A 24,081-nucleotide genomic window follows, 5' to 3' on the forward strand; every position below is an offset into this window, starting at 1 on the left:
ATTTGGATTCTAGGAACACACACAATAGGATTTTTTCTGCTCTTTCTAAATATGTGCTTAGTTTGCATGTAGGTCTTTCCAAAACTTCACAAGTTTGGGTTTTTTCAGGCTTTACACATTTTCTTTCTATTCATCATAACTTAAAAATGGTAAGAGATAACAGAGTTGCTATGGTATTTTATGCTCCACATGGGCTTGACTATTACCATCTTTTGTTTGGCAAGTTAGATGAAATTCACCCTGTATATCATACCTCCAATCCAAAAAACTTGAAAAATAAAAAAAGACATGCAAAGTATTCAAATTTTTTGTGTTTCCAAGGGTCCTAATTTTTTTCTCTCAAAAATTTCAACAATTTAATCATGTTATTTCAAATGCGTGCACTTTGTTTTTTCTAGCATTCAGATGAAAATATATTTCAGATTAGAATAAGAAAAATGTGTAAAAAAATGCAGAGCTAGCACAAACAATTCCTATGAATTAATAATTTTTAAATTTTGAAACAATGAATTTGTAATGTAATTTTATCAACCATCTCAAAAACTACACATTGGATAAAAGGGTACTACTACACAATGAATACAGGGTTTTCGGTCTAATGGGAAAACTAAAATTACCAGCACACATAAAGTGATTAATCAGATATTTATAATGAACAGCAAATAAGTAACAGATTTATTGAACAGTTTGAATTTTTGTGATCCTCAACAAAATATTCTACTGCATTGTGGGCAACCAGACTAGCATTATAATTCATTGCATATAAAATTTTATGTATTTTTATGGCACCAGATGAATAGCTTTCAGAAATTCATTGATGCATCACATTAAATTTTGCCAAAGTAGATCAATTTTGTTTGTTTTTGCTAAGATTTTGATTCCTCAGTAATATATTACACAATATAATGTTTGAAAACTTTCTACATCTGAAAGTGAAAATTATTATTATGCTTATTGCAAAACCAAGATAAGAGCAGTCATTTGTGAATTTAAGTTTTTGTAAAAAAAAAATGCATGGGCTTAGTTTGCATGTAGGTGAGGTTCATTTTTTTTTTTTTTTAAAATATGCCATGTTCAAAAAATCATTACTTATTTATATGTTGATAAATTGTTTGCTAACATTGCTTTGAAATACTTAAAGTTCTTTCACATAAATGTTTTATTAACATCGTATTTATAAAGTAATACTTTTAATGTTCACCTCTAACATTAGTATATAATATCATTATAAAAGTCATCCATGTAGGAAACCTGTGGTTGATGGATCTTTTAAAACAGCAATATTTTCAATCTATCAATTTTGTGAGAAACTAGAAAATTTTGATTTTTATTACCATTTGACCATTTTACAGAAACATTTTTTTTCTTTTTTGTGCTGAAAACTCTCAAATTCATTAATATTTTATTTTTTCTTTTTGGAGCAAGTTAATCTCCACCTAAATTTAAAAAATAATACATAATTGATGTAGTTAATTTTATTACGTTTTTCACTGATTGAAGCAAATTGGCATGTAAAAAAAAATTAGAAAAAATAAAACATTAAACAAATTAAAATAAAAGTACTATAACCGTTTCCACCCTTCAAATCTGTTCTTAATCTGGAGTGTTAATTCCATCACATTTGTTTTTCAAATGCACATAGATTATCTTAAAAAAGTATTTTGTTATTAGAAAAAATATATATATATTGGGGGAAGGGGGAGTTGAAGGCTCTGAAAGATCTAATTTAGAAGTTAGAGAATTAAATTGAAAGCATTTAAATTGAGTATGTGTAAAAAAAATGGCACCACACTAAAAGAAGTGTTATTGTCATAAAAGCAAAAAGATAAAAATGCATAATAGAAGTTGTCTAAAATCCAAAGAAATTTCAGTTTTGAAGTGATGCATGTGTAACACATACATTCAAAATGGGCAAATTCTACAGACATTTCCAGCATGTAAATAACAACAAATATATTTTGCTATCCGAATTATGAAACAACTAAGACAACATTATATATATATTTCACTCTTTGCATTAGACTTCCATGCTTGACGTACACAGTTATTGGCAGGAGAAAGTAAAAAAATATGAATTATTCTATGTGAAACCACCAAATGTATCCTAATTGGTTGGAGCACACAATGAATACCACCGCAGTGGAAGACAAAAGTCTAGGCAGCAGGGTAATGTACAAAGTTTCAACAGACACTGAAATCCCACAGTTTAACAGTTTGGTCATATGATCCAGAAACAATAACACTGTCATTGAACTGAAGGCAAGTTACACCATCTGAATGGTTGCGTAATGTTACAAGACGTTTTCCAGTTTCTAAGCTCCAAACCTAATTGAAAAAGAAGTAAAAAATAAGTAAAGGTCAAAGAAAAAGCTATTAAAAAATTTGAACATTCATACTTGAAGTAGAATCAATTTCAAAAATGGGTTCTTTGGCTGGTAGTTGTGTTTTTTTAGTTTTTTTTTTATGCATGGGTCTATAAGGCCATACTGCATCAAACTACATCTTGGGTATTTGGACAAGAGGAAATAAATCTTCTACAATACCCAAGTTTGCATGATACTTTTAAGCTCCGATTAGTCATTAGATAAGCTTAAATTAAACTATCATATTGAATTAAATAACCTGTGTTTTCTGGGAAACTTTAAGGTATAAGGTTTTATATGAAAACGTGAATTGAATCTGCATAAAAATGAAAACTAAGAATTTACCTTTAGAGTTTTATCATCACCTGCACTTACAATACGCCAGCGATCAGCCTGCAGACATCTGAAATAAATGAAAAACATTCAATTAAATCAATGTTCTAACATATTTTGTCAATTAAACCAAACATTAAATGATACAAGATTATAATTAAATGTATGTCAGTGTGTGTGTATTTTTCAGTATATGTATATATATAAATCTTATATTATTATAACAATATAAGAATTTTTTTTATTTCACCTTACAACACCTGTATGACCTTCTGATTTCATCCAATCTAATGTACTAAGGCAGCTGCCATCTTTAAGATTCCAAAATTTAATGGTTCTATCCAGCGATCCACTGATAATTTTGGAAACATCAAATTGCAAACATGTAACTGCATCTTCGTGTCCAGTTAAGGTCAAAGTACAATCACCTTGAGATAATCTCCAAATCTAAAGCAACATTATACAAGTGTTAAACAAGTGCGATCTTGATTTGAATTAAAAACTTCAATGCATTAAAAAAAGTTTATGAATGCAATGAGACCTTTGGGTAATTTTTTTTTTGGAATAAAGTAAATAAATTTTTCTTGAAATGAATTTGGATCAATACAAAATTCTATAAAAATATTCAAAAATTCTTAAAAGGTAAACAAATAAAATTCTAAAACCACTACTACAAGAAAACTGGACTGCCCAACAAGGTGGCTGGAAAGGATAATAAAAGAAGGTAAAAAGTTAACAGAGAAAATAAAAAATATGAATATATTATATAGGGTGAACACTTGAGTCAGTTTCAGCTCAAATAACTTGTGAACCGTTGGTTATAGAAACATACTTTCAATCAGAAAAAGCATTCAAATAATGTGACAATATATCATTTACTTTACTAGAGACTGTATATGTACCAAGATACAAATTTAATTTTTTATGTGGTTCCCCCTCCTATCTTTCAACTTTAGATTAAAAAGTTATTGCCGTCTTGAGCCCAAGAAAAAAATTTTTCTAAGTGCAATATTGGCTGAGAGATATCACTGATTTAAAGTTAAAGGACATCTCAGAATGTAGGACAATTTTAATAAACTGCAACTGCAAAAGAATATTTCAAATCTTTTTTAGAGTTTATTCATTATTAAATTCTGTTCTTTCCTTCACTTTCAGGGATTTTTTAAACTAAAATATCTCGGTGAATATTTCACTAAGAAACATAGAATTTTTTTGTTTGACTGAGGAGAGACATAGAAACAATTTTCTAATTGAAAGTTAGAGAACAGGGAGACCATATAAAAAATTAAATTTTGCATCTCAGTACGTATAGGGTGGATAGTAAAACAAATGACATACTTAAAAATGGGCATGTTAGTCAGACACTTTTTTTTAATTGAAAGTTATGTTTCTATCACCATGGGTTTATGAGTTAGTTGAGCTGAAACTGACACAAGTTTTCACCCTTGTATGCATATATAACAATAAAAATAATATTGAGAAAGGAAGCCCATAAAAAGTATGGTTGGCATAGCCTAAATACAGCAACTCAAAGTTGGAAATAATTCATAGAAGGAATAGCACACTCTGCCCATAGAAATATAGCTCTCATCCATTTAAGTATAGATAGCTTCTTGATTGCTCTCACCATGGGGAATATTTCCTTTTAAACGTGTCAATTGTTATAGAATTTACAACACCAGAGGGTAAGCTATTCCATTTATTCACAACCTTGCAAGAGAAAAACTCATTCGAAGCAACAACCTGGAATTTTCCTAAATCAACCAAAACTGGTGCACCCTAATCAAAGCATTCAAATGAAAGTGTAACAATATTTCATGATAAATCATATCGATCACATTGAAAATCTTGAATGCTTCAATTATATCACCCCATCGCCAACGTTCTTTCCCAGAAAACATATTCAAAGAATCGAGGCTCTCTTCATAACTACAGTCATGCATACCACATAGTGTTCTAGTGGCACTTCTCTGAACTCCTTCAACCAAGTCTATATCCTTTTAAAGATATGGTCCACAACTGTACATAAGGGCACCGGGTAGGAATTTTCAATCATCTGTTCTCAGGAACTTTTTGAAATTTCCCGTTCCCAAAATCCTGAGAAAATTATTGTTATGACACAGTAATATTTAAAACACAATATAAACAATTTTCAAAAAAAAAAAAAAATCAATGGGGAATATTTGTTGGAAATTTATTTAATCTTCTATAGCATAACATTGCTTGGAAAAGAAATGAGAGGGGTGTGAAAGAACAGATTGAGGGAAAAAACGGGGAGAGGGGGCTTGCAGTTTGTATAAACTGTACTACCAACCCTGCGAGCTATGAAATCCTGATACTGTTTTGGGGAAGTGGAAACACGAGAGATGAACATAGCAGATAAGATCTGAAAAAAAACCATGGTTAGATTCGGGTCTGTCGTGATTTCTAATGTGCTATAGCGTCAATAGCTATCACAATGATTCTATGTGTGGGGTTTGTCCATTTAAGGAAAAGAGGGAAGCACTCTGCTATTTTGAAGTCACACATGCATAATACCTTAATATTTTACTCACTCATCAGCACCTCTTACTTTATGGCCTACTTAAGGGCTCCTTTTCCTTGGAGAATAATTGTGTAATACCTTTCAATACTTTCTGGCCTTCTTTTCTTTTTTCTTGCCAACAATAATACTTTAAAAAAAATTATACCTTGTCTTCTGAAAAAATAATTTTAGTGGATTTATGTCGCCAAATTTGTGCATGTGAATCCATAGGCGTACGCAGAATTTTCTTGAGGAGAGGGGAGGCGGGTTCAATTTTTTTTCTTCTGGGGGGGGGGGGGTTCGTCTTTCCTGTAAAATAGCACTATAATCTCGGCTTGAGGGGGGTTAGAACCCCCCACTTGCATACGCCAATGTGTGAATCCATTCCCCGGGAAAATTTGGTGTTCACAACTGACCCTAATTTTTTAAGCATGGAGGATAAAAAAGCAATTGCAGGGGTCAGGGTTCAACTTTAAGTGGGGTGACCATGATCAGTGTTTCAATTCTTTGACCACTGGGGAACAATATACATAAAGTCTAAGCTGCCTGTCAATGAGAATTCTCAAATCAGGGAGCTTAGTTGCACCCCGAATAATTTTACCATTCAACTCTTAAGTGAGATGTGGATCATTCAAACTAAAGTGAGAACCCATGCACTTGTAAACTATACATCCATTAGTTTCACATCATTTGTAAATTTAATGACAATCCTATTAACCCATCTCTGATCGAGTTTATCAATAAAAAGTGAAAAAGTATGGAACGTAGAACACTTCTTTACGGACACTTGTCACACCTGGCCAATCAGAAAATTCTCCATTCATCATAACCCACTGTGACCAGTCCTCCATAATTCAACAAATTCCCCAATCTCGTGTAAAACGTTTCAAGAGTTTACTATGTCAGACCTGATTGAATGCCTTTTGGAAATCCAGATAGACATCATCAACATTTTTGCCTTTGCCCAAAGACTTAGTCACATGATAGCAAAGGATGCCTTCCTCTTCCTGGAACCATGCTGATTTTCCACCGATACCTTATTATCCCTCATCTATTCATCATTTGCCATTTACTGACAATTTCCAGTATTTTCGAGAGGGAGCTAGTCAAACCCACTGGAAGATAGTTTGAGACAGTTTCTTTAGAACCCTTCAAAAATAGGCACCACGTTAGCTAGTTTTCAACTTTGTGGGACAATATGGGTACCCTCTAGTAGGTTTTGTTTAACACAGAAGTGGTTTAAAAAATATTTATTGTATTTTTTCTGTTTTTCTAACAGGCTTTGCTTGTTACCTTTATTGTTTTGTCTCCAGATCCAGAAATAATTTTCACTTCATCAAACTGGAGACACAAAACAGCACCTTCATGACCCCTTATAAAAATATAAAATAGAAAAAAAGTAAGTAAAAGGAGGTTTTTCATTAGTAAAAGAAAAAAGAAAATGTTTATAAAACATGTTTCTGAATTGGTAAGTGAGTTTCTTGTGGCAAAAACTTTTCACGTTACAATTCTCTTTCACTTTTACCTTCTCAGTCTTGAAGGAAACTTTGAATTTTACGATTTTTATGATTTTTAACTGTTCACTGCCTGAAATTAGTTTCTGGCAACAGATTAGTATGAATAATTTACAACAAAATGTTTACAACACCTAAAATTAATTTTGAGGTCTCTGTGAGCATTTCATTCACTTCCACGAACCTGGCATGTTTAATTTTTTTTTAATAATGTGAGCATGTATTGTACAATAATTTCAATTTGAAAGGGTCTGGGCAGCCCCAATTCGGTAATGGGTAACTACTGCAATAAAGTATTCCTCTCCCTTGAGCAAACCAACAACCATTTTACTCTTGAGGGGTGCTAGGAAAGAGGAACAAATTTGAGTTTTCTTCATAATGGCTTACATATTTATTTTATTTTAACAACACAACACAGACACTGTACCATGCAATACAAAAATAAAAATATGATCTTATATACAAATATATATAGTCATTGGAGAGGCGATTGACAGTTATCAGTGTTTCAACATTGCTCACACCATGAGAGCCCCCCCCCCCACTCTCAAAATATCTTCTTTGCCAATTGAAAAAAGAAGCAGAGTATTTAAAAAGAAAGTTGTTCCTTCACATCATAAAAATTCCTATCTCTAGTTATTCAAGAATTGCAGAACAGTAGCCTTTACTATTTTCAAGTCCTTTTTGTTTTTCGTTTTCATAGTAAAAATAACATTTCAAGCACTTTTTGTTATTTTTTGGTAATCCAAGGCAACCTCAGTTTGATTCACCTCGGATTATAACGACTACTTTATAATTTGACCTCAGAGAGTTGCCTATGTCACATCAGGATGGATGGTTCTATCCACCTGTTTTGAGTAACACAATTGTAAAGTACGTCTCTGCATGCGCAGTATCACATTCTTCATCGTCGTTTTTAGCGCTGTTTATGCAATTTTGTTTTACTTGTTCACGTTTGTAAAATGTCAGAAATCAAGCAATCCCAGTGTGAGTGATAATTTTTTTCATTGTAAAATACAATTTAGCTTGAAAATTATTTAAAGAGATTTGATTTGAAAGCTGTCATAGACCATGTGCCATGATTCAGTTTCTAACATGTGAAACCGGTCTGAGGCAGACAATTTGTGCAGAGACACCCTTACTAGCCACAGAGCCAGTTGCAAAAATAATCACAAGCAGTCTTGTTTCATAATTGCAAAAGTAACTTTTTTTTTTTGTTTATATTGCAGTGCGTGTGGAAATTGCATCAAGTGTGGGGTCCTATGCAGCAACACATTTCAAAACTGTGCTTTGAGTTTTAATTCGGTTAAAACATGACCATGGGTTAAGACAACTGCAGAATGGAGGCTATGTGATTATGGATAGATAGGAAAAATGTAAACATTTGTGTATAACTGATGACGCAAATCGCTTATGAGCTGCAATAGTGCATAACTAAAAAAAACAAGTTTTGAGATAAATGAGTTTACAGGGTGTCTACCAAATACCAAAAGCAAAATTCAGTGACTTTTCTTTGACCTTTTCTCATTGAACAAAATGAACCACGCTGGACTGTTTTCTTATATCAGTGGTTTCAAACGGTGAGTAGCGACCACCTAGGGGGTTTGGGTTAATAAAATATGGGATCTTAAAGAAAGGGGGAACATGCGAGTGAATTTACAAAATAAAAACACTTGATAAATCAATTATTTTAATGCTTCGAAACTTTCTGCAGAGCATGATGAAGATGTCAATACATATACACACATACAGACATGCCAACATTGGCATGAAGCCTCTCAGTGCTTAATGCTCAGCTTCACTACGAAGGGGGGATGGATGGACAACCCCTCCAATCACAATAAAAAAAAATATATATTTTTTAAATTTGTAAAAACTTTTAAATTTAAAACTTAAATTAAAACATCCCATAGGAACTGGACCCTAAGGGCTTGAGCCACATAAGCGCCCCCACAAAAGCATAGGTGCCTACAGCTTGTTTCTCGAACGGGGAGGGGAGGAAAAATGTGAGTGTGTGTCCACCTTCTGCTCTTTTGCCTATGCCAATAATTTTGTTAATGGTTGGGGTGGGGGGCGATCGTCCCTATGTCCTTCCTCTCTCTATTCCCACCCATGCCTTCAACCAACTGTGTGAGATCGCCTACCCTCAGTAGATGATGAATATCCAATGCAATCCATCCCAGTATACACCCTTGCAGGTTGTATATGCGGTCGTCTGGCAATCTTAGACTCCCCCCACCCATGTTTTTGTCATAGAGTGCCATCAGCACCTACGAAAAAACTTTCAAAAACAAGATACAAACTATGGAACACACTATTGATCAATATTAAGCACTGTGCACAACAGCCGAGTTGCATTGTGAAGCGCTGTGACACATAGGAGTAATGGGTTCAAAACAGAGCAAAAGAGCCAAACAACGTTGAACAGAACGAGATGTAAGTGATTGAGCACTTTGTTCGATCGGTTCAACGATCGCGCCGACTCATGGGAGGCGATACGTCCCCCCAGTGCCAAAGGTAAAGCCGACTGATCTAATGTATTTGCGTATACATGAATTGACATCACCATCATCATCATGCCTACAGACTTTCAAGTCTATTTCCGCCTATGCGCTGACTGTCTAAATCGGCAGTTTGCCGTCGGAATCGATGCACATCGCCAGACAGGGATGTGCATCAGAAGAAAATGCCATCTAAATAGAATGTGCATGAATGAGAGTCCATTTCTTTACTGATTGCATTACCACACGCAAACAAAACATATCGGCACAGGTAAAATAAATTAAATGAAATGTTTCTTATATACGAAAGCTGAAACCATCGTGTAAAGTTAGCATACATAATCCGGCCGATTTTCCAATTCTGACACTCAATGCCCCATTCACCCACACAGTGAAGTAGAGTAGGGGGCTGACAGGATTCCAGCCTGGGGACCTGAATAATTCTCAATTTTTTTTTCACACTATCAATTCACTATAGGGGACCCGTGTTTCACGGCCGAAGATCTCAGCTTAGGGCCCTACTGTAGGATGTGGTTCTCAAAACCTTTGGAATCCAGCAGCACAGCTGATTTCTTTTTGTTGATTGGAAGGCCTGGACATACACACGATTCATGGAAAATCAATGGGTAAAAATGAAATAATAAGTCACTCACGGCCCGGTGGTTGAGAAGCACTGGACTGGACTGTGGTCTTTGCAGGGTTTAAGCTACTGTCGCATTTTTCACAAAATGCAAAAGAAAATCTTATAATGCAAAGGAAGTAGTAGCCACTTTCGTAAAAAATGCATACAGGAGATACGAATTGGATAGACATCCATCCATCAATCATTAGCATTTTAGCATTTTCAGAGTTGCCAACGACTACAGATTGTCCATAGTTTCTACGGACAGCCGCAATAAATTACTAAGCTAAGGGAGACACTCAATACTACGGAAATCGATTTAAAAAACAAATTGGGTCTTTGAGTTTCTTGCGGTGTTTTACTTATTTTTATTATTTTTTGAATTGCATTGATCTTTACCATAAAGATGAATTTGTATATGCACGTGAGAGAGTTCGAGAGAAGACAAACTCGAAGCTGATCTGTTTTGTTTTGTGCACGGAAGGCAATCTGTATAAAGCTGCGTCTAACCCTGATGCCCAAACGTGCAAAAACCTGTTTCCCATCAAAACTATGTCACGCTGTGGGTTAAAAACAGGTTCTTGAGTTTTTGAGTGATTCAAAATGGTGGAGTGGACAGGTTTTTCGCGGCGCGTCCGGATCCGGCTTCATTTGCATAGTGCATGGTGGAGCTCGTGGAATTTGTGTAGGAAAGAATGTTTAATTGTAGGTGCCATAAAAGCTCTGATACAAAGATGGGAAGGGGGATCTAGGGTTGCAAGACATCCGTATATACGGCCCACAATGGCATATGCAGGTTGGGATTGCATTGAATATCCATGAATTATTAAGGGACTCTGGGACCTAGGAAAGTTGCTTCTGGGGGGGGGGGGTATGTGGTGTTAGCCTTCTAGGTTCCAGTGCCAATGAGATGCTGTATTTAATGAACTATCAATCAAAATTTAAAAAAATTAAATTTTTGAGTGTATTTTTTATTGCATTATAATTATATTGTCCCACCTTCAGAACAGGGTACCCACCTTCCCATGGCAAAGCTGAACATTCATCACTACTGACAAGCTTTAAGCCAATGTTGGCATGTCTGCATTTTTCTAAAGCTTTTTTTCAGATTTTTGTTTTTTTGGTAAAGGAATTTTTTATCCAGCTTAAACATTGGGCTTTCGTTAATTTTTCAAAAAAATCATGACGGCCCGACTAGATCAACCCAGGGCCCTTCCGAAGGACAGATTTCATATTCCTTTTCCTATTTACATTTTTCGAAGGCCGATATTAGACACTTGTTATTTGCTCTATCGTCATGCTTTGTTGTCTGTCTAAGATTGCAAGCTTGTTACCGTATTTCAATGGTTCTCTTTTGTCAGCTGCCTCACTTGCGTAATTTATGGTTCAGCCACGGCTTCTCAAAAAGTTTGGCAGATATTTTCCCATAAAAAAAGAACTACTTCAAAGCATAAATAGGTGCACAAATCAATATTTTCAGCTTGCTACGACGCTCCTAGGCATGGCCCCCACATCCAGGAGCAGGGCCCCCCAGGCTGGAATCTGTTGCATGCCCCCAGACCAAACTTTCACTGGCCCCTTTATAGTGAATTTGTAGTGTGAAAAAACAAAAAAATGATGAGAATCGTACCAGGCCCCAGGGCTGGAGCCATGTCAGCCTCACCCTTGTGGGGGGCCATGCTCCTACGAGCCGCAACGCACACTTTTAGAAACACTATGGGGGTCAATTTTCCATAAGCCTGGTCACCGCCAATGTGGTGATTTTTTTTTGCACCAAGCAATCTCCACTTTTACGGTGAGTCAATTCAAGATGGCAGACAAAGAACACATACAGCTGCACAAAAAATTCAATTTATTATCTGAAATCAATCTAATGTGCCGTAATGTGCAATAGTCAATCGAAATATGCAGGAAATGAGGAAAACTACGGAGAAACTATACACAAAAAATTTTATTTACAAAATATGCAGTGATGTGAATTTTATTTACAAAATATGCAGTGATGTGAATTTTATTTACAAAATATGCAGTGATGTGAATTTTATTTACAAAATATGCAGTGATGTGAATTTTATTTACAAAATATGCAGTGATGTGAATTTTATTTACAAATAATGTGGTTTGATAAAGTGTTGCCAAAACTAGCAAAACCTTGATTCGGTTATCATGGTTGCCAATTTTAATGCAAAAAATGTCACCGCGTTAGCGCTGACCACGCTTATGCAAAATTAACCCACTGTGGCATTCCTTTAAATTCTGCCTAAATGTTGCGTCGCAACACAATTAATGGCAAATAAGTCTGATGTTTCTCTTGAACTCTCTCGGTCTGCCACATGTGCATACTGTACAATCTCATCGTTCGCTATAGCTAGTCAGTAAAAAGATAGACGCATGCCTTTTCACCTGGCCCTGAGGGTCAGGGCAATCATCATCATTATTGTTTTTTCCATGCTATAAATTCACTACAGAGCTCCCCCACCCAGTGAAAACTCTGGCTTGTGACCCGCCAAATATATAACAGCTCTGCTCCACGAGGTGGAGGGAAGGTCATGTCCTTTCTACGAAAAACCAATATTGTTCCCAAGAGGACTCCCAACTGTCTTGCTAGTCAAATCCCACTACTCTAGGAATTATCACGCGGTCCTGAGAACACTGCTTAGGGGAATATTACAGATGTTGAAAGGTCCCCACAAGCAAAGAAAGAAAAGATATTTTTTGTTCATCCAGGCTAAATTGCTTTTTTGCCCCACCCATATAATGTCTGTCCTCATGTAGGGTGACTACACATTGACATTGTTCTTTTCTGTTGCTACTCACCCATACATCCCTCCAGGGCAAAAAAAGTAGTAAAGAAACCTGAGAGAGAGAAGAGAAAATATTGAATGCCACAGCTTCTCCAAAGCCTAGATTTTATGGAAAAAAATTGAAAAAAAAAATCTCTGGAGAATCAAAAAAAATCTGTGACCTTTACTCAAATTTTGTGACTTTTTGGGACTTCCATGACATTTTTCTCATTCCGTAACTTTTCTGGGACTTTGTGATGGTAGACACCCTGAGGGGTTTATCAAGTTTTCCTTGATAAATTCAAACTAGAGAATGCAACAGTGACATTTCTGCCATCTGATGATAAAATATTGAAACATTCAATGTGCCACTGTTGCTGTTGGGACAAAGAATATTTTGAAATGTACAATAACTAAAAATAGCAATTTTTAAGTTATTGTGAAGCTGACAAAAATTTAGCAGTTAAACATGCATAAGAATTTATTAAAAAAAATATTGACAGAATATTAAAAAAAAATATCACAAGGATTTTTTTTTATTTTAATATTTTTTCTAGAGGCATCATCATTAATTCAGACTAATTCAGACAATACATATAGTTAATTACCTTAAAGTCATTTTACACATCCCAGTTTTGATGTCCCATACTTTCAAACTATGATCATAGGAACCACTCACAACTTTTTCATCATCAACCTAAACATATACCACAAAAATAAAACAAAACTTCATAATTCTTTTATTTTATTTACACTTTGTCATCTAACTCAAAATGAGTTGTATTTATGAATCAAACTAGTAAACTTCTTTTCGTTCATGAACATTTAACTTCATGAGTGAAAAAAAATGTTTTGGAGCTTAATGGTGCCAGAACCAACTAGGCCAGGCTACAACAATTGAAAGATTGTTTCATATACACAAAAAGTCTCAAAACTAACTTTTTATTCACTCAATAGAAGTAAATTAAAGCATAATGCTTTTTCAAAAGTGCTTTTGAAGGATGCTAATTTTGTTTTCTGGAGAAACATTTAGATTTTCAACAAAAAGATAATTAATTTTAATGCAATGGTCTGTGTCCAGTTGAAATGTGGGTCTGCTTTCCAGACCCTTCAGAAAATTCTGGATCTGAGAAACAGACCCTCCACAAAATATAAAAAAAATTAACAATGCCATTTTTTAACAGTCCCAGCATTTTGAAAAAAAAATCAAAATGTTCTTTGCAAAAATATATCACACTATCCAAAAAGAAATACATCTAGTATTTCTTGTTCTTTTAGCATGTGTGTGATTATTATTCAAAGGCACACAAGATTCAACCAAAATTCAAAATAATGAGAAAAGCATTTTATTTAGATGCAGAGCAGATCAGAGCTGCTGTCATTCTTTTTACAGTGAAATCTGTCTACCACGGACACTGTATGAGATGGAAACTTGTCTTGAACAGAATCAAAATATAGTCCCATCAATGATTATTACTTTGATGAAAATCTTTATAAAACAAAAACCAAAGTAGAAAGGAATATCATTTCAGCCTCTTGGCATTCAGTTTCAGTGTACTTGCAAACCTCTACTACTCTTGTCTTGTAGTTTTCCTCTCTCCAACACAAAGATAAGGTTACCACTAGACACAGCACCACTTATGCTACAATCCACATTAAAACTATGAGACTAATATCTCATACCACATGATAATAAAACATGCAAAAAAAGATTTAACAAACATGGGCCTATTGAGGTTTTTATAAGGTCCACACTTATCTGTTTGCAATTGATGCCCCACTGAAAAATTTATTGATTCTGTATGATAAAAGGTCTTTAGTTTAACAATTACAGTGACTAACACAAATACAGTTTAAAGCTTTCTGTGTGGTATATAAACTGAAGAGCCAAAAAAACTGGTACAGGCATGCATATGCAAATAAAGAGATATGGAACCAATCAGAGTACGGCGCTGCGGTCGACAACGCCTATATAACACAACAAGTGTCTGGCATAGTTGTTAGATCAGTTGCTGCTGCTACAATGGCAAGTTATCGAGATTTAAGTGAGTTTGAACGTGGTGATATAGTCGGCGTACGAGAGATGGGACATAGCATCTCCGAGGTAGTGATGAAATTTGAATTTTCACGCACGACCATTTCACGAGTGTACCGTGAATATTGGGAATTCGGTAAAAAATTAAATCTACGACATCGCTGCGGCCGGAAAAAGATTATGCAAGAACGGGACCAAAGACTTGACTTACGAGAATCATTAAACATGAAAGACGTGCAACCCTTCCGCAAATTGCTGCAGATTTCAATGCTGGGCCATCAACAAGTGTCAGCATGCGAACCATTCAATGAAACATCATTGATATGGGCTTTCGGAGCCGAAGGCCCACTCGTGTACCCTTGATGACTGCACGACACAAAGCTTTACGCCTTGCCTGGGCCAGACAACACAGACATTGGACTGTTGAGGACTGGAAACACGTTGCCTGGTCTGACGAGTCTCGGTTCTAATTGCTTTGAGCTGATGGATGTGTACGGGTATGGAGACAACCTCATGAATCCATGGCCCCTACATATCAACAGGGGACTGTTCAAGCTGGTGGAGGCTCTGTGATGGTATGGGGCGTGTGCAGTTGGCATGATATGGGACCCCTGATACGTCTAGATACGACTCTGACAGGTGACAGGTACGTAAGCATCCCGTCTGATCACCTGCACCCATTCATGTCCATTGTGCATTCCGACAGACTTGGACAATTTCAGCAGGACAATGTGACACCCCACACGTCCAGAATTGCTACAAAGTGGCTCCAGGAACACTCTTCTGACTTTAGACACTTCCGCTGGCCACCAAAATCCCCAGACATGAACATTATTGAACATATCTGGGATGCCTTGCATCGTGCTGTTCATAAGAGATCTCCACCCCCTCTTACTCCTACGGATTTATGGACAGCCCTGCAGGATTCATGGTGTCAATTACCTCCAGCACTACTTCAGACATTAGTCGAGTCCATGCCACGTCGTGTTGCGGCACTTCTGCGTGCTCGCGGGGGCCCTACACGATATTAAGGAGGTGTACCAGTTTTTTTGGCTCTGCAGTGTATATTTCAGGAATCATATGAACACAATATATTACCTGTAAACATCGCACAGTATCTGTGTGACCAATCATTGTGACCTTGCATGCTATACTTGACCATGTATGTTGTGTGCTCAAGTCCCAGACCTATCTCATTGTAATTTTATATAATTAGAATTAAAGAAAAAGTTTAAAAAGCTAAAACACTTCATTACATTAAGCTGCAAATTACTAAATTGAACAGCATTACACATGTGCAGTACCTTTATACAAGCCTTCAAAAGATCAGCTAACATCCAAAATAATAATCAGTGTACAATTATTGCAATTAAATATCCCTCCACAAGAAACAAAACAAAAAGAAAAGAAATTTCTGCATGCAAATCAACTATTTTCACTAACAAAAATGATATTATAGTGTTGCTTTTATGAATTGCATGCTTCACCATTTTATTTTTAATGAATCACTAGTAGCCATTCAGTGACAGGAGCACAATGAAATTTGCACCATTTGCAACACATACAGTGTATATTTTTGAGTGATTTTCCTCAGAGAAAATTTCAAAAAATTTAATTTTTATGACTGTAATAAGGTACAATGAACAGTGCTGCACAGAACAGTTCTATTGAAATTACATTGATTTGGAATGTTGTGCTAATTAACCCCCACAAGGCTTAAAAAAAAGAACAATGAGATATGGAAAGATTAATGTCAGAAAATTATCAAGCTCTGATCTGGTAATGAAGCAAAAAAAGATTTTGTGGCCATCATGTAAATTAGAATTTAGCTTAAAAGTTTTCAGGTTTTTTTTTGGCAGACGTAGAGTACAGTTTTCGTCTTTCGACGTTTCGTTCGCACGAGTGGCGAACATTTTCAAGAAATCTTATGTTACATGCGGACAAAAGGCAACTACTTACGCCTTCTTCCTGCTTGAGTCCCACTGCCTCATCGGGATTGTCTGTTGAGCCAGTCTGTTTTTCCCATTGGCCGAAATTGTTCCTAAGGAATCTAGATAATGCTTGGGTTTCAATCTCATCATTTTTAAAATGGGAAACCAAGCACTGTTGATTTTCATCCTCTCTTTTTTTCTGTTGAAGCAGTTCTTGTGCTTTTGAATTTCTATTGCTCCTCTAAAAATATGTGCAAAATATCTCATGTCGTTGGATAACACTTGGGTGTTTGCGAAGAGAATTTTGTGGTCCTTGGTCAGGGCATGCTCTGCTACGGCTGACTAGTCAACCTGATCCAGTCTACAATTTCATTTTTGCTTGACAAATCTGGTCGATATTGATCTTTTTGTGTGTGTGTGTGTAGTGCTTATATACACTTCTCCACAACTGCATAGGATACGGTAAACCCCAGATGTTTTCAGTCTGTCCCGTTGATCTTTGGCTGGCCTGAGGCATTCACTTAGCTTTCTGGTTGGCTTGAAGATGGTCTTGATGCCAAATTTTCTCAGGTGTCGTCTGATTCTGTCCGTAACTTGAGAAATGTAAGGGAGAAATGCTTTTTCGGTCGCTGGTTCTTCTACTTTTCGTGAGGTGTTTTTTGGATGTATGGACCTCATTACATACCCCATAGAGTATTCATTGGCTTGGAAGGTCCGAATCAGGTGTACATTTTCCTCATCAAAATGTTTTGGCTCACAGATTCGTCTTGCCCTTTGCACCAGACATTGACGTGAAAAAGCGTTTCTCCCTTACATTCTTCGAGTTACGGACAGAATTGGATGACACCTGAGAAAATTTGGCATCAAGACCATCTTCAAGCCCACCAGAAAGCCTTAGGTTGGCCAAAGATCAACGGGACGGTCTGAAAACATCTGGGGTTTACTGTATCCCATGCAGTTGTGGAGAAGTGCACATTAGCCTTTTGCTCGCATGTAACGTAAGATTTCTTGAGAATGTACTTCACGTTGGCCAAAGAACCCGAAACCTTTTAAGCTAAATTCTAATCTGATCTGGTAATTTACATTTTCTAGTTAACACCATATCAAAGAAAAGACTTTAGGCAAAGACAGAAATAGAATTTTACTTCATATGGGAGAAAGAATAAATCAGATTAGATTGAAATAATGATATAACTTCAAAGTACAGTATTCCCTTGCATTAGCTGGTGTGGGGAGAAACATATGGGGAGACCAGCATGCCAAGAACACCTGTATTTTTGGGCATGGCAGGAAATTTGAGTCAGATTCCAGAAAATTCTTAGATATCTGGATTTTTGTATTGATTGATTTGTTTATTTGAACTTTGTTTTTTCTCTGGATAATTTCGATTTTACAAAATAAATTTAAATAGTTCAAACTTTATGTTTGCTTTTTCCAGATAGCAGCATATTATTTTGCTTAGATTAGATGAGTTGAATGCAAAGTTTAGTGCACAATGAAGTGTCAAAACTCTGTGTACAGCAAAGCATTTTTGAATTTCTTAATCCTGTGTGTAAAATTGGATTAAGCCGCACAAAAATTAAAGAATTACACTGCAAGACATGATACTGTATTTCAAAATTGACAGCATATTTCTTGCATCTCTGAACAGTGTGTGTAGGCTATAGTATCCGTATTTAATATATTAGGTGGACAATAATTAAATTAAAGCAATAAGTAAATTCTCAAATTTTATGTTTCCGGACAAAACACGTTTGCTTCAATGAAAACTATTGATTTAGATATTTCATTCTTATTTGCTTATTTATTCTGTTCTTAACACTTTCGGGTCCGAGCTATTTCGACTATGCTTGTCCCTGTGGACTGAGGGTTTTTGGCAGTTTTCATCATTTTTTAAAAATACTTAGAATATATACATCTCAAAAGTTTTTTAACTAAAAATTTCAAACTCTTTTCTTTCATAATATAGCAATTATTTAAAGGTACTAATAATTAATATTTAATGAGAAATAATTAAAAAATTATGTTTTAGAGTTTTAAAAAAAGTTCCGCATAAGAAAACATCATTTTTTAACATAAAATTTCAAACAATTCTGAATAAAAACTTATCCAAATGTTGTACAAATATCTCAAAATGTTTGTGATGAAAAAAAATCATCTTGTCATCAACAAACATGGCTACCTTATCTAGAAAGACAAATGTGTTTCAACTATACTTACTTCTACATCATTTCATAAAACTACATCCGTTGGCTGCTGCCATTTATAAGTATATATATCTATATTTATTTTTTTTTGGAACTAGAAGATTTGTAGATTATGTTTAAAAACACTGGGAACATATATATTCAGCCATTTTATAGCTACTAGAGTTAAAAGTTAAGCCCCAGTCTGACTCGGGCTTAGTTCTCTTCAACAAAAGAGTCAGGCTCGGGCTTAGACCCGAAAGTGTTAATATAAATTAATATCAGTCTTTTGAATTTATTTTGTGGACCTTATTGAACTTTGCTTTTCCTGGCATGCCGAGAATTGACCAGAGTCCAACATTAAAAAAGCTGTCGACCCTCGATTTTTACAGCATGCCGGCTAATGCAGGGATACGGATTGTAATTAAAGTTACCATACCCTCAGTAGTTTTTCTCAAAAACTACTCATTCAAATGCAACTGAATTTTAAGGATATTTTAACGAGACCACGGGAGAGAGATTTATGCAATAAAAAATTGTTCCAAATCAATAAAAAAAATTTTTACCACCAGATGAAAAAGTGGCGCTTTTAAATGTATTTTCTTTTTCCCATGGTCCATACAGTGCATCAACCACATTTCAATGGAATTCATTCACCAGAATGGGCGCTACATATAGATCTGCGCAGTTTCAGTATGCTAGTAGTTTTAGTAGTTTCAACTACTCAGACCTGTGTAGTGCCCGTTCTGGTGGATGAATTTCATTGAAACTTGGTTTATGTGCTGTATGGACCATGAGAAAAAGGAAGATACATTAAAAAGCACCACCTGGTGGTAAGAAATTGAATTATTTTTTCACTGGATAAATGTCTATCCTAGGGTGACCATACGTCCCGTATTTCCCGGGACAGTCCCGGTATTTTCTGTTTTTTTGGCCGTCCCGACTTTTCGGCAAAAGTGTCCCGGTTTTTCCCGTATTTTACACGAAGTCCAGTTGTTTACTGAAGTCAAAGATTGACATTATTTTTCAACTCATAAATTATTTTATGATAATTACGTCTATATATGAGAATACTAATCTCCCACATTTGCCTTGGTGAACGTTTTTTTTTTTCGTGGAATACATTTTAATCCACTGCAATTTGCAGTAATGCATCATTTCCCGCCATTGTGATGTATCCGTAATTTCAACAATATTTGGCAACTTTGTCTGGTTTTGGCGTCGTTTTTGGCGATAATTGGCGATGTCCCGTATTTTCCCGTATTTGGAATCCCAATGTCCCGTATTTCTCTCGAGGAAATATGGTCAGCCTAGTCTATCCTGTCATCTCAGTAAAATATCCTGAAAATTTGGTTGTATTCGAATGAGTAGCTTTTGAGAAAAAGTACTCAGAATATAGGAACTTTATTCATAATCACCCTGTCATGATTTGCCAAAAAATATATGAAAACGTAAAATTCATCTTAAATTTTGAAGGAAAAAATCTTTGAACACTAAAAAGATATTCTTATTAAATTACTTCATTATATGCAAATTTTAAAAAACATCTTGGAAAAATTTGCGAACAGAGGAAAAAAAATAGATGTATAACACTAAGAGAAAAGACTGAGGGAAACAAGATTAAGAAGTTTATTTCCTTGCCTTTATACTGCAGTCACTTGAGCCACTAACAAGCCTATTGCCTTCCAGGTGCAAACATCTAACGGTTCCAGAATGACCAACAAGGGTCATTACAGACCATGGACTATTGGTACGGATATTCCAAACCTTAAAAAATAAAGCAGAAATGAGAGTTATGACTTTTAAGACCAATGAAATAATTAAAAATAAAGAAAACAGCAGGGGAACTGCAAAGTAAGGAATAAATTGCACAAAATTTTTATACTGGGAATCAAAACTAAATGAATACGCAAAATATGCAGGAAAATGGTTGCTGACATACAAATTGAGTCAATGTTATGTCAACAACAAGGTACGTATTTTCTGTCAAGCTGTAAATTTTATTAAGTAACTTCCCCTTTTTTTTTGTGGTTATTTCCTACGAAGAGTAAGGTGAAATAGTGCCAAAAACAGGCAGCTGACCATTAAAGGCAAACTAAAAGGCATTTATCAAACTAAAGGCAATATCATACATTGATAATGGTATCAAACAATTTGATGCTGCTGATTCATGCAAGATTACTACAATTTATGACTGATTCTCATTCTGGAGAAATGTGATTTCTAATCAAAACAATTCCTACTGGAAAATAATAAAAATTGCAATGAATAAAGATGTGTGGAAGAAATGATTTTGAAAAATGAATGTGGCAGTGAATAGTCCCTGTAATGAGTATCTTAATATAGTAGACCCTTAATTACCAAGGGTAACAGTGGGAAAGAGGGTAACAAGAGTAACAAAAACCATGCTTAAACTAACAGGAATTTAAGTTGTATAATGGTAGTAATTACAAAACAGTTCAAATAAAAAATACACTGCTGGCCACCCAAATTGCAACACCAAGAAAGACAAGAGATATCGCAACAATATTTATTTTGTAGATAACATGTTGACCAAGCATCAAATGATTAAATTTATAGACTTCTGTGAAGTGTGGTTCCTGCCAAAATCAGTAGCCAGAGTAGCCGCCATTGTTGGAGATCACCATTGCCACACGCCTCGGCATTGATTCAAAGAGACTTTGGATGTGTTCTTGGGGTACAGCAGACCAAGCAGCTTCCACGCGTTGCCAAAGTTGATCTGATGTGGCAGCTGGGGATGTAATCTGGGTCAATCGTTGAGCAACCATGGACCACATGTTTTCTATCGGCGAAAGATCCGGAGAGCGAGCTGGCCAGGGAAGCAATTCAATCTGGCGATTGACGAAGAACCTTTGGACAATGCGTGCCACGTGTGGTCGCGCATTATCCTGTTGAAATATGGCTGCGGGCAAGCCCTGAAGGTAAGGAAGGACAACTGGCTCCAACACCTCGGAGATGTAGCGCTGGCTTTTTAAAGTACCGGCAATGCGTACTAGAGGAGTGCGAGAGTGATATCCAATACCGCTCCATACCATAATACCCGGTGCAGGACCAGTGTGGCGGTGCATAACGCAGCTGTTCAGCATCCTCTCTCCACGGTGTCTCCAGACTCGAATCCCACCATCGTGGTGTTGCAGACAGAAGCGTGACTCGTCAGTAAAGACAATTTCATTCCATTGTGCCGTCCACATCCTTCTTTCATCGCATCATTGGCGGCGGAGACGTCTGTGGTTCTGCGTCAAGGGTAGACGAAGCAATGGACGTCTTGCGGACAGACCACTCTGCTGTAAACGGCGTCGAATGGTACGCGCAGACACTTGATGATGCGGTACAGACTGAATGTGCTGTGCTATGGTTCGTGATGTGGCTGAGCGATCCATCACTGCCATACGCACAATACGCCTGTCATCACGTGAAGTGGTGCACTGAGGTGGATGCGATCGAACACGTCGGTCCGTCGTACCCTCCTGCATCCAACGATCACATATCCGCATTACAGTTGTTTGGTTTCGTCCAACACGACTACCGATTTCCCTGAAAGATAATCCACAATCTCGGTAGGCCACTATCCTTCCTCTGTCGAACTCGGATACTTGATCAAGAGATGATCGCTGTTTTCTACGAGGCATAATTGATCGTTTTTTTGAAAAAACCACAAGAAAAACACAATTGCCGTACTTCAAATCGTCGAAATCTCCAAGCCTTAAATAGCGCTTTGAAGTGGCGCCACAGGCGCGCGTGATGTGCGTCTGCGCTGAAATTCTAATCATTTGCATATCTCACCTCCGCTAATGCATGTTGTAAATTTCATATTATTTGCATGCTTCCTTCAGGGTGTTGCATTTACGGTGGCCAGCAGTGTATATTTAATTTTGTCACTTTAAAATTAATATTCAGTGTTCTAATGATATTCATGTCAACTGAGCACAATTTAAATTAAGAAAAGCAAAAATACACAGACAACTCATACATATTTTTACATAGTTATGTATGCAAGATATACAGAAAACTGGATGTTGCGTGAAAATGCTTATTTTTTGAGATGTTGATTACAGGAAGGAAAAAACTCATCTCTATCTGTATTATGAATCAAACCCAAGCCCCTCATTTGCCTGACGAGTGCTGTCACCACTAAGCTACAGACGAGATAGAGATTTTCCTTCCTTTGGAGCGTATATATATCAAACGGGACCCGTGCAATGGACATGATCAGCTAATAGCTCATAGACAACAGGCCACCAGATGGCTATAAGGGGTGATTCACTACCAATGCGATAAACTTGCAGGAGAGGTAGGGGGGCACAAAGACAATTCGGAATCACATAACATTGTAAGGTTGGAAATGCCTTCGACACAAGCTAGGGTGAAAACGAGCAAAGAAGACAAGAACAGAAACAGTAACACGTTGGTGTAATATAAAGCATTTTAATGACAAGTTTTGCAAAAAGCACACATGCTACAGAAGGTGTTCGAAATTTCGACCATGAGCACTCACACAGGCTTAACATCAGTGCTGCATGGAATCTTTAACATTCTAGTAGATTTCTGGCATGTCTCAGATCTCCCTGACAGTTGCAGAGATGTGAGTGTAACATTTCCTTGGGCCCTGCACGGAATAGTACTAGATCTAGTCATTTTGAAATCTTTATTTATTGTCTGACCTTTAATTCACCTCCAAGAACCGGTTCGCTGTAGATTTTCTACAGCGAACTGGCATTGTTTACTACTACTGATCTTCCGGCATTGTTTACATTTCAGTATCAGTATTGCCAGATTTCTTGTCATAATTGCATTTTTATTCTGAATAGTTATGCAAAGAGCACTTGCCTGTCATTATGTGTTAGTTTTCCACAGCAGAAGAATGCGCATCCTGACTCGATGGAGAAAACAAGGGATGCTGGGAATGCTCCCTTTAAATAGTGGCGGTATACTGGAAACGGGCGCAAATATACAGAGTCAAAAATGTACTGAACTGCTCTTCTTACTAAGACGTTTCGCCTGGTGAGGTGCACGCCGGACATAGTCTCTTGCATCATCATGGACCGTTGATTGAGTAGCAGACTTAGGCACGGCTACGCTGGTTGCCAATTGCCTGTACCGACATCATGTGCTAAAGGTTTGGTGGTTGTCAGATTTCTTCACATGGCTGCTACATTACTGATCGAATTGGATTAGATCAAGTCTGCTAACACAGAAGTTCGTCGGAGATGCTGTTGGTTACCTGCTCCCCCAATGCTGCGGAGACATCATCAAGTGATGATTGGGATG

General features: G+C 36.4%; 1 protein-coding gene across 3 annotated transcripts in view; it reads right to left on the reverse strand.

Annotated features, from left to right (window-relative positions):
* Window positions 1–1,060: 1,060 nt before the first annotated feature.
* Window positions 1,061–24,081, reverse strand: part of LOC149085268 (uncharacterized) — a 55,381-nt gene continuing 32,360 nt past the window's right edge. For 2 of the 3 annotated variants that reach the window (XM_089233181.1, XM_089233180.1), the window contains 7 exons: window positions 20,434–20,559; window positions 15,774–15,863; window positions 13,249–13,337; window positions 6,514–6,592; window positions 2,947–3,143; window positions 2,709–2,766; window positions 1,061–2,325 (listed from right to left, as the gene is read on the reverse strand). In XM_089233181.1, the coding sequence (XP_089089307.1) occupies window positions 2,182–2,325; window positions 2,709–2,766; window positions 2,947–3,143; window positions 6,514–6,592; window positions 13,249–13,337; window positions 15,774–15,863; window positions 20,434–20,559 (783 nt within the window). In that variant the 3' untranslated portion in view covers window positions 1,061–2,181. The remainder of the gene's footprint in view (window positions 2,326–2,708; window positions 2,767–2,946; window positions 3,144–6,513; window positions 6,593–13,248; window positions 13,338–15,773; window positions 15,864–20,433; window positions 20,560–24,081) is intronic. The other variant, XM_089233182.1, reaches the window with a different exon arrangement.

Source organism: Pholcus phalangioides, unplaced genomic scaffold (genome assembly GCF_987345545.1).
Source record: "Pholcus phalangioides strain wild (caught in Gottingen) unplaced genomic scaffold, Ppha-v1.0 ptg000007l_1, whole genome shotgun sequence".
Classification (NCBI taxonomy): Eukaryota; Metazoa; Arthropoda; class Arachnida; order Araneae; family Pholcidae; genus Pholcus; species Pholcus phalangioides.